The sequence below is a fragment of the Hetaerina americana genome, unplaced genomic scaffold, assembly GCF_022747635.1.
Source record: "Hetaerina americana unplaced genomic scaffold, ioHetAmer1.1.p SCAF_6, whole genome shotgun sequence".
Taxonomy (NCBI): domain Eukaryota; kingdom Metazoa; phylum Arthropoda; class Insecta; order Odonata; family Calopterygidae; genus Hetaerina; species Hetaerina americana.
This window is the reverse complement of record NW_027287205.1, coordinates 13757904-13768653: the sequence shown is the minus strand read 5'-3', so window position 1 is coordinate 13768653 and position 10750 is coordinate 13757904. Positions and strand designations below refer to the sequence as shown.

General features: G+C 38.8%; 1 protein-coding gene across 1 annotated transcript in view; it reads right to left on the bottom strand.

Moving 5' to 3' along the window:
* Positions 1-4605: 4605 nt before the first annotated feature.
* The window catches only part of Upf1 (Upf1 RNA helicase), a 35091-nt gene continuing 28946 nt past the window's right edge, over positions 4606-10750 (bottom strand). The window contains exons 16-18 of the mRNA XM_071594335.1: positions 9586-9746; positions 8713-8925; positions 4606-6810 (exon numbers count right to left, since the gene is read on the bottom strand). Of these exons, the coding sequence (XP_071450436.1) occupies positions 6802-6810; positions 8713-8925; positions 9586-9746 (383 nt within the window). The 3' untranslated portion in view covers positions 4606-6801. The remainder of the gene's footprint in view (positions 6811-8712; positions 8926-9585; positions 9747-10750) is intronic.

Here is a 10750-nt window from a genome sequence, read left to right as displayed (position 1 = left end):
GGCTTATAATCCATTTCATGGATGAAAATGCTTGCTCACATTTGTTTGTCATTCCAAATCGACAACGTTTTGCATATTTTCTTAGCTCAGAAATTGTTGAATTATAGTGCAGATTTATCAGATGACTCCATTAAAAGTTACTGTCGCAGCATCTCCCACAGTTTCTTGGAAGTTGCAGGTGATTTAACCCAAAAATATTTAACAAAACGCTCAAGGATTGAATAAATGTAGCTTAATATGACAAGCCACTCCTGAACAATGTCATCTCCCCCACAAAAGATAATTTCTGCTCCCCCTAGCTGGAAAAATATTGAGCTGAAAGTATTCTGTGACCGTGAAGCCAAATAAGCCAGACAAACAAGAAATTTTTGAGTGCATTAAGGAACTACAGGTCTGTTTCAACAGCAAAAGTATACCTTCTCTTTAAAATATCTATTGGAAAATTGTCATGACACCTGATATCATATATTACACAAACAAGGGTCCTAGAGTGATTAGCCTGATATAATTAGACATTTTGGAGCACTGACTACAAGTGAAACAATGAATTTCATTAAGTATCTCTCTCATCCCCTTAGATATTCTGACTTCATGAGCAAAGAGTGCTGGTCCCTGTCCCCCAGCTTCCTTCACTTTCCCACATCTCACTCACCCCACTCACCCACAAACACCTCACCGTGATTTCTGAATCTTTTCTCGCCGGCAGAGAAACCATCTCACCCCAGATGACCGAGAGACAGGGCTCTTACACTGAAAAAGTGCAATTTGTCCAACACAATGAACTACCACCATAAAAACACTGTAAACAAGGTGTAAACATCCATCCAGAGTGAACTTATCTTCCAACTGATCTTAACCCATCTATGAGGAGACTTATGGCCTGTTCATTGGCAAGCATAATTGCCAGGACACCACAGAGCTACAACCAACCGAGGACTAGAGAGGGGCAGGAATGATACCACATGAACTGACCAACACGAATAATTTTGGAGATCATGAAAGTTCACCCATGTATTTTAAAAGGGGCTGCTATGCTATCTGCAAAACAGGAGCCACAAATGCTCACAGTTGACCAAATACAAAATCATGTGACTTTTCCATGGCCAGTTAGCAGCTGTTTAAGTAAAATCTGCAGCAATTAAGGCATCGTTCATCACCTGGGATGAAATGTATATGGATTCACTACCACCCCCCTAAAAACAAGGCACAGCCCAAGCAATGAGATACCAGAGGGGAAATTTGCACCAAAGAATGCTATGACCAGCTGGGAAAGTCATGGTGACTTTTTGAGTATTACAAGGAATATCTTCAATGACTGTTTGAAGTAGGGTCTAACAATTATAGGTGCATAATATGTATCATTATCAGACCATTCGAAAATAAAGCTGCAGAATAAAATCTACAACTGTTATACTACATAGTCCTTTTTCATCACGACAAACACACCAGCTCACATCTCTTTCGCTATGGCTGCATAATTTTGCATTTCAACACCAACTCTTTCATTCCCCAGGTTTGGGTACCTTAAACACAACCCCATCCTCCATTATGTAGAAATTGCTGGCAGGAATGAGGGATTCAAATGAGGTGATTGCAGGAAAAAAACATTGTGTAACGTTGGAACACCATGAACCGGACAGGATGAAGAAACTAGACAAAAATTTAAGTAATTTTCATTTTTCCTTAAACTATTCAAACCACCCTGGCACACAGGTAACTTAACAGCAAAAATTACTGTATTTCTTCATCGATAATGCACACCTTATGTATATCATGGACCCAGAACTTTGCAATTACCATAAATTTGTACAGATATCACGTGGCCAGGGCGTCATACTTATCTTGAACATGTATAGATGCCACGCATCTGTATTTACATTTATATAAAAAAACCATAAACACAGTAATCAACCCGTAGGTCGGTTTAGTAGGTGATGGTAGAGTTCAACCAGTACTAAGCCCGACAGCTTGTGAAATTCTCACATCAGGGTAGGAGGGCCAGTTCCTTTCCCTGTGCCGGTTATGGTTTCTCAGGAAGACCTGGTACCCAAAAAATCACATAGCTTGGGTGGAGCTGCAGGTGCCCAGAATGCCTTGCCCGGGAATCCAGAACCCTCCGGTCAGTATTCCAACGCTCTACCCACTGGGCTACCGCAACTCACATATATATATGCACGTAAAAATTATATATAGTGTGTAAAGATACATCTATATCGGATGTGTGCGTGTAAAAATATGTCTATGTTTGGATTTTTTTCAATTTTCATTACATAACACAAATTGTCATTTTTTCAATCTGACCATTTTTGTATAGATAATGCGCGTGTTATCCATGGGAAAATAAGGTAATATAAAAACCGTTCGAGCATAATAACATTCAGAGAACAGAATTTTTAAGCAATTATATTTCCATAAGAGTGGATCACTAACTCAATTTGGCTGTCTTAATGCAGTGCGTTTCAATTAAAGCAAGAGCTGGAAAGAAGAGAGTTATCTAGGTGCGGATTATCAGCATCCCTCAAATGTACTTAAGTGACAGGAAAAGCATTTTACAATATAAAATGTGTCGAATACCAACTTCCAGAGAATCCATTGAACTTCCCAAGTTTTCCAGTTTGGTGGACACTGCTTAAATAACTGCCGAGTTAATACAGTTAGGAGAGTGACAGACTTGTGTATTATTCAACTTCTTCCAAAGTAAACTCATTCATGTTAATGTACTTCTGAATGACTCAATAGAAGAAACAAATGGTGAATAAAATAACTTGAAAATTATTTGGAAAGGATTCACTGAATGCTCATTATGCAAGCAAAATGTAATGCTTCAAGACATAGATTGAAACTAGTGGCAACGAATATTTTGGAGCAGGCGTGCTCAGTGGCCTTTATTTATTGGCTCCCATTACATAGGAGGAGGTGGTGAGGAGGTGGTGAGGCGGCAGAGGGGATGGGGCAAATGGAATCTTACGGCACACTCCCACAGAGTTTAACGCATCACCCAAGCCCACAGTAAAAGGGCCCCCATTGACCTGCTGCTGCTGTATTCTCCACCAATCACCTGCTTTGGGAATGGAGAAAGTGAATGCTGGTGGACAGCAGCATTAAGACTAGTCCATCCCTGCCCACTTAATGCAATAATTTCCGAGTGTAAAAATCATTCGCCTTGCCCAGGATTCGAACCTGGATCCCTCAATATCCAGCTTTAGCCAGTAGAGCTATCGAGGTGTCCTCTGAAACTCTGAAATAAAGAGTTTAAGAGAATGCCTCAATAGCTTAACGGGCTAAAGCACTCGATTGGACATTGAGGAATCCGGGTTCGAATCCCGGTCAAGGCAAATAATTTTCACACCATGAAATTAATTCATTGAAATGAATATTAGCGGATGACTCAGTTAAAAGTTACTGTTGCCGTATCTCCCACAGTTTCTTTGGAACTGCCAACTTATGTGAAAGTTAGGTATTAACACAAATTTTATAAAAACATATTACTAAGTAATGACCAAATACATAATCTAAATGTTTCACTGGTAAACAAATTTATTTCTGACCAGGTTTCAATATGCAGCATCACCTTCAGTGCAGGAGTTCAAGTGGTCCCTTTTCTCCATACATAAATACTAGTCATGATATGCCAACCACCCAAGACCTTCTTCCTACTGCTGATACGTTGTGCTGCTTGGGCCACAAGAGTGTTCTCTGGATCAAGTCGTCAATGAGCTGTCGGGTACAAGCGACTTTTTGAACCTATATAAAAATTTGGAATTGCTTGTCAACACTTTTCCAAACCTTACCTACCCTCTCTCCCCTCACTCGCTATCCCCCCAAGATAAGAGGGTAGGATTTTTGCGCATGATGATAAGACATAGAAGTGAAAAGTAATCAAATAGCAGGACTTTTAACTGAATTTTTTTCAGGGGTAAATAGAATAAAGTACTGGATCAATTAACTACTTCGACTTTTCTTCAACAGTAGAAATATGTTCTGGGCATATCAATTGACAAAATATTATCATACAGCAATTTCAAAGTGTAAAAGTCATTTACCTTGACTAGTATTCGAACCTGGACCCCTCGATTTCCCGCCGAGTGCTTTAACCAATTAAGCTACCGAGGCATTCTGTTACACTGTGAACTTCTAGGCATTTTAGTGCAACTTTGTGGATTACTCAGTTAAAAAGTAACTGTCAATAACTCACAGTTCTTTGAATAAACAATATTGTCCTTATCATTATTGATCCCATCACTACTCTATCCATCTTACCATCAATATTCTTTCTATAATTATTCTTTCAAATAATCTATATAGATCTGATCCATGAAAAAAAATATTGATTGTAAAAATATTGTTGCCAATCCAATACACAATCGCATAGCACAGCCCTATTTGGACAGGGGAAGCAAGAACAAAAATCTTTTACAGAATTTCACAAAACTGGGAAATTTTATAAATTTACAGTTTGGGCTCCAAAGCACCTTGACATCATATGGGCCCGCCTATATCACTGTGATCTTCTCTTCATCCAAAATTTTCAACACAGACTGCATGTTCACATAGCACACACTGGCCTCATTCAAGAGGAGCGGGGAGAATGAATGGTAACTCATAATGGGTGCTTTACATTTATTGAATTTGCCATACAATAAAAGTGGGTCGGCAAAATAAGAGAGAAACATCAAACTAAGGATGGCTGTTCCAAACACACCAATACCTTTAGCTCACTATTTCAAGACATAGTTTCACAGATGCCCTTATTTCAGGCATTATTTTCAGAAGTGCAATCCAATGAATAATGTCAGTGTCAGAGCTAGCTTTTGAAAGAGTTCAAAGGCTTTGCTATTTTGAAAATCATGATAAAAGATACACATACATCACTTCGTGTAGCTGAAAATTTTGATGAGTATAATTATGTCACTCTGGTTTCTTTGCACTATTTACCAACCATAGCAATATATAAGCATTGCATAATGCCAATTTCAATTCCAACTCAGTTTCGCTTAACAGAAAAGAGTAGAAGGAATTTTCTCCAAATACTGATTGCCAAACCAACTTTTATCATGCATCATTTTACCAAAATACTAGCCAGTAGCTTGTTTAAAAAAAATTAATATATCCCAGTCAAGAGGTGTATTTTCCTCACTATATTATGAATTATGTGAGCCCTATTGGCCAACAAACTGATACCACAAACAACGGCTGTGACAACACCCTTAAAAAGTATCTAATAACATGAATAGGCTCGCAATTAACTAATTATTATTCCCTCTCTGTAGAGCCACCGACCTCAATGAAAAATATTGTTTACTGGCTTGCGTGGCAAAGCTTTGAAAGGAAAGATCATTGGTATTGGATCAATGAAATTTGGATTAATTCTGGACTTCCAGCAACCATAACCACTGGGATATTGCCATTCATTAGAATTAAAGTTAAAATTTGCTGTTGCTTAGTCAATAATTAAAATATCAACATAATCACCTGCGTTTAAAGAAGGAATTGAGACAAAAATGAAAAGTATACATAAAAATGAAAGCAAAAGCATATACTTTTTCGATTATGCATAGATATATACGGTCTATAGTGCCCCTTAATAACAGTGAACAGGTAACTTTGAAAATAATTTGAAAAAGGCTTCCAAATCTCATTAAAAGAGCAAAAAATTTCATGGAATTACCACCTTTATCAACTGTTTTTCATTCACCCCTTAAAAGTATACTTGATGAACTGACAACAAAAGATCAACTAATGCTAATTGCTTTCATTAACCAAAAATTAATAATGTTCCTTCCTGTTGGAAGCCAAAACAATGATTACCAATGTTCTTAGCTCATAACTTGGCATTACCATGCTTTATTCAAGAGGCCAAACAAGTAGATGTCACTTTGAACACCATTTAATTATTGGTAGTCAAGCCTGATTGATCAATTAGACACAGACCATGCGACCACATCAAATACACGATCCGAGACCACTTCCCCCAAACTTCTTCCTCTCCGTCTACCTCTTTCTTACTCCTAAACCCAATATTATTGACCCCCTTCTCACAGGATATTTGTGACCTTGTGCCTTGTTCAATGCAAGAGCGTTTCTCTCACACGTAACAATCGCCCATCCCTAAACAAACGTTCCCAAAGACTAACGAGATGTCTAAAACAGCCTTCACACCCTCGCTATCCATACCAATGCTCCCAGCCATTGATCATTCATCCTCCGCCTTCATACTCTCTAGAGCTCCCTTCCTGATAACAAAATATCAGCATATACATGACTCCCACTGCCTCAGTATGGAGTCTTGGGTGTCGTCGTTTATGTTGAAGGCCAACCCACTTTCCATCTCAAGACATGATGCATTATCAATTCCACAACATCAATGCCGGCCAATCAAATTAGTGTTGATCGATTTCAGTCAGCCATGCATTTATTTCGCGGCTACCCCTTTGATCATGTATCGTCCTGACGTGGGTGTGAGTGTTTGCGTGTGTTCATGCTGTTTAGGGTGGCAACAATGAAGTGACCAGGCGCGCAACGCAGCTGACAGGGCTGCAGCCTTCTTGAGTGTGCCAGACACTGTAACCACCATTTGCGCCTCTCCTCCTGTCCTGTGCGGTCGTCCCTCCTGACGTTGCTTGTCCTCCTCCGCTCACCATCTCTCAACATCATCATCCCTTCCTCCTCCTCCATCCATTTCTCTTCCTCTCGGTTCGTCTTGGCTTGCTCTGGTCGTCGCATCTCATGCTGCTGTCCTTGTACCTTGGCGAACTACTCGCTGGGCTGGCGAGTCTCAACTTAATGCTACCATCCCCAGGCTCAGTATGGCTGTCATCAAAAAGGGAGAGAGAACAAACATATCACACACCCGCAACCAATGAAAACAGCTATACCCACAATCAGTTTGACATCTCATTTGCATTGCTGTGAGACTTAAAAAAAGTGTAGGTGCTGGGAAGGTTTAAATTGATGAAAAATTTTAAAAAATCACGTCTCACTTAGCTAAAAATTCACTCTATTATGAGTAAAAATAAGAACTGAGCTCACATGACAGAACTTAAAGAGAACATATTCTATTACAAGTTTTCTTAACCAGTTCCTCAAAGGATAATTGTTTTTTCCCCAACCTCAATTTTTTACTACAGTTTGTGGTAAATTTCTAATAAGAGTTGAAAATGAAGTTAACTACACAGCTCATTAGATTTCACCATGGACACTACGTTGTTTCCCTAGGGATAACTAATGAGCACTTATAAACAAGCTTGCATAAATATTATAGCGTTTTCCCCTCTAGCATTGCCATTTATGGGTGGATAAAGAATTAATGGAAATAATTTTAAATCCTCACCAAAATAAAAATCGCACTGAGTGGAGAGATTACAATGATAGGGGCTCTAGAGCCCCAGAGAATTGGAGTGACTTTCTAGGCCCCAACATTAATGATAACCATGCCATTACAACCATTTGCATTTTTTATTGCTAGCATTCAGAAAATTTTAATTTTTACACAAACAACAATACACTGGAATATCAGAAGGCAAATGATGTTCATAAAAAAAATTCTTACAGTAGAGTATTAATTTGTGGGAAACTACTGCAGTATTCTCACTCAATGAAGTTATTATGCATCTAATAAAGGACACTGACTTGTAGTACAGCATCTTTATGCAGTTGCTTTTTAGTGTAACATTCATTTGCTCAATAAAATGCACAAATGCCCCTTCAATGCACACACAAATGTGATGCACCGTTCTTTTCCTTCTGGCAGATTACATAAACACACAAATCTCTTCGTAAAAAAAACAGTAGAATGGTCATTCAAATTAAACTTGAATGAAGAAAATAAATTTTCCCTTCTCTGCTTCATACCCATTAATTTTCCCATAAAATGACTAATTCTCCAAAATTCATGGCTAAACGGCTTAATTTCATTGATGTTCCCTATAGTTTTCCCAGTTTTGAAGATATGAAGTCCATCCAGGTATACAAAGCTCAAAATAATTTCACAAGGTAAAAGTACACTGTTTTTAACTACCCATGATTCCAACATCGTATCCCTATTATTCATGTTGAACTCTTGACTTTTAAAAAGAATTTGTCCAGTTTTCCAATTTTTTCTAGAAATCCTGAGGAACTTGACAAACACCATACTTTTTCCCAATTTCTTTGCTCAGGAGAATCACCTTGCAGGGATTGACTCATTCCCCGACTTAGAAACAAACCTCCATTCAGCATGGAATTATCTGCCCACGGAGACCTTTATGTCCCCAGGTTCACCCAAATATCACTAGATAGACTTGGTAAAATAACTTTAACTAAGAGCAGGGGCCACACAAAAAGCAAGGACTCCTTAAAAGGGCCATTTCTGGAACCTAGTAAAACCAATGACTTCCCAAAAAAAATATGCAATGCATATTGCATATTTGTGCATTTTTTTTAAAACATACAAAAATGAAAAATCACTTCACTTTAGCACGAAAAATATTCAGTATAAAGGAAATTTAAATAATTTCATCCTTCAAAATAAAAATGATGACTGAGTGCAACACATTTTATGGCGTATACTATTTCAGTATATCAGAAAAATTTAAAAATTACATTAATACTAAAAAGTATATCAAAAGGGTATGGATAAAAAAGGTGAACAGCTAGAAGTAAATGATTTCAGTGGATTCCACGCCTTGATCATGGTTTGAAGGAATTGCTGAGAGGGTGAGAGGTTAAACAAACCTGGGAGAACTGCCCACCCTGGGATGTGCTCGGGTAGAAGGCAGAAGTATTCGAGCGGTCTCCTTGGTAGGTGGAATCCTGGGACAAGAGGCCGTCCATCTGTGACTGGAACTCACCCACCATGTAGCTGTCCTGTGAGAGCTCCGCCTGCGAAAGCCCAGGCTGAGACAAGCTGAAGGCAGCAGTTGCTCCACCCACCGGTTGGGACATGCCCTGCAACAGGGGAGAGAGAGCATTCAGTACCCACAAGCTAACTGAAGGGACGGATGGCATACCCACTCAAAGTGCTCTCCACAAAGCACCTCAAGTAGGGATCGGGATACCACTTAAAAAGACCTTTCACCTCCAGGATTCAAACCCGGGCCCTCTTGGTGGGAAGTCTGTACTTAAGCCACCATATCATCCTGATCCCCCTCTTAATGGTATGGTCTTCAGGAAGAACTATTCAGGAAAATTACAGAAACACGCCACCTAGATGTGACTGAGACAGGGCAGGTTTTAACATCAAACTTGTTTTTGATGGGGCCATGAAGATAATGCAAAATCACTTTCCATGCAAATATGAAGCCTGGAATTACTTCTCTTGTTTTATGAATTACAAGTTAAATATTATTACATTTTGAAAAAGCTTATACACTCCCCTATCATTGGCAGTACACACCATAGATGAAGAAAAGGACAACGCTCCAGAACTTCATATTTTTTAAATTTATTTTAACAAGGCTCATGGGTCGACAGCACTACTCTTCATTGTAAGAGGTGAGACAGATCATGGAAGCAAAATTCAATCCAGGACTCAGTGAGCCAAACCATCAAAATGGCAGCTCATTGCCCAAAACGTACACACTAACACTGAACAGACGTAAGGCATACCTGTGACATTCCCTGTGTTAAGGGCACCCCTTGACTATATGGCTGAGTAGCATCCTGGCTGTTGAGCCCTTGGTTCAGCTGACCTGCAGCATTCTTAGCAGCTGTTCTGATGTTCTTAGTTTTATTTCGGTTGGCAGCTTTGTTCCTTTGGTTCTGTCTCGCTGAAATAAAATTTAATATTTCGTTAAAACAACTTTCAAAACAATTTTAACTAAAATATATTTCTAGGCAATAAGCAACTTAATTCTAATTAGTCAGCCTACGGACAAAAAGTATTTCGTGCAGGGTCCCTGATAAGTATCCTAAACCCTGCCATCAGCCCTTTCAGCCAAAATCACCAATTTGCTGAAACCAAGATCCTCCATCTCCTCACCTCCTTTCATGTCATAACCACTCCTCTTCCACACCCTTATCAACATCCCACACTGCCAACTCTCCTCTCTATCCACCTTACCACCCTTCAAATTTCATCCTGCGATTCCTCATTTTCAATTTTACTTTGCCCCCCAAAATACCTGCCATTTCTTGGTTGCCTTCCCCAATTCTGTCTTATTGCCCCAACCCTATCCACTCCCACAACATCTTTCATCCAAAAGCCTCCTATCCATGATCACTCTCTTTCCTGAAGAGACTAGATTTCTGAAACATACCATGCATATCCTTCACATCACTACCACACCAACTTCAAGTCTCAACTAATACCCAGTTAATCCAATTCTTTACTCAGTGGCTGTCATTAATTCCTTCTATAGGTAGATTTTAGTTACAAATAGATTTTTATTTCAACATAATCTCATTTTGCAATTTGAAGTAAGGCTAATGATAGGAAAATGGCATGGAAACCATTTACTACCAAGCAGTAGAGTGAGAGTAACTGAAACAAGACAGTCGTAGCACATCTTTTGATTCTTAAATAAGAACTAAAGGTCACGGGAGAAATCAAATTTTAAGTCATTTTTATTCTTGCAGACCACATAAAAAATTATAACACCAAATGTTAACCTTTTTTGGCTAGTTAAAGTTTCAACACTAAAAACTGAAACAAGTTTAGAATATATAAGCACTGCATTCACTTCCTTTGCCATTCAAAAAATTCAGATTAACAGAGAGTACACGTAGGATTCTATTTTTTCTTACATAAAAAATAAATGCATTCTCTTTAAGA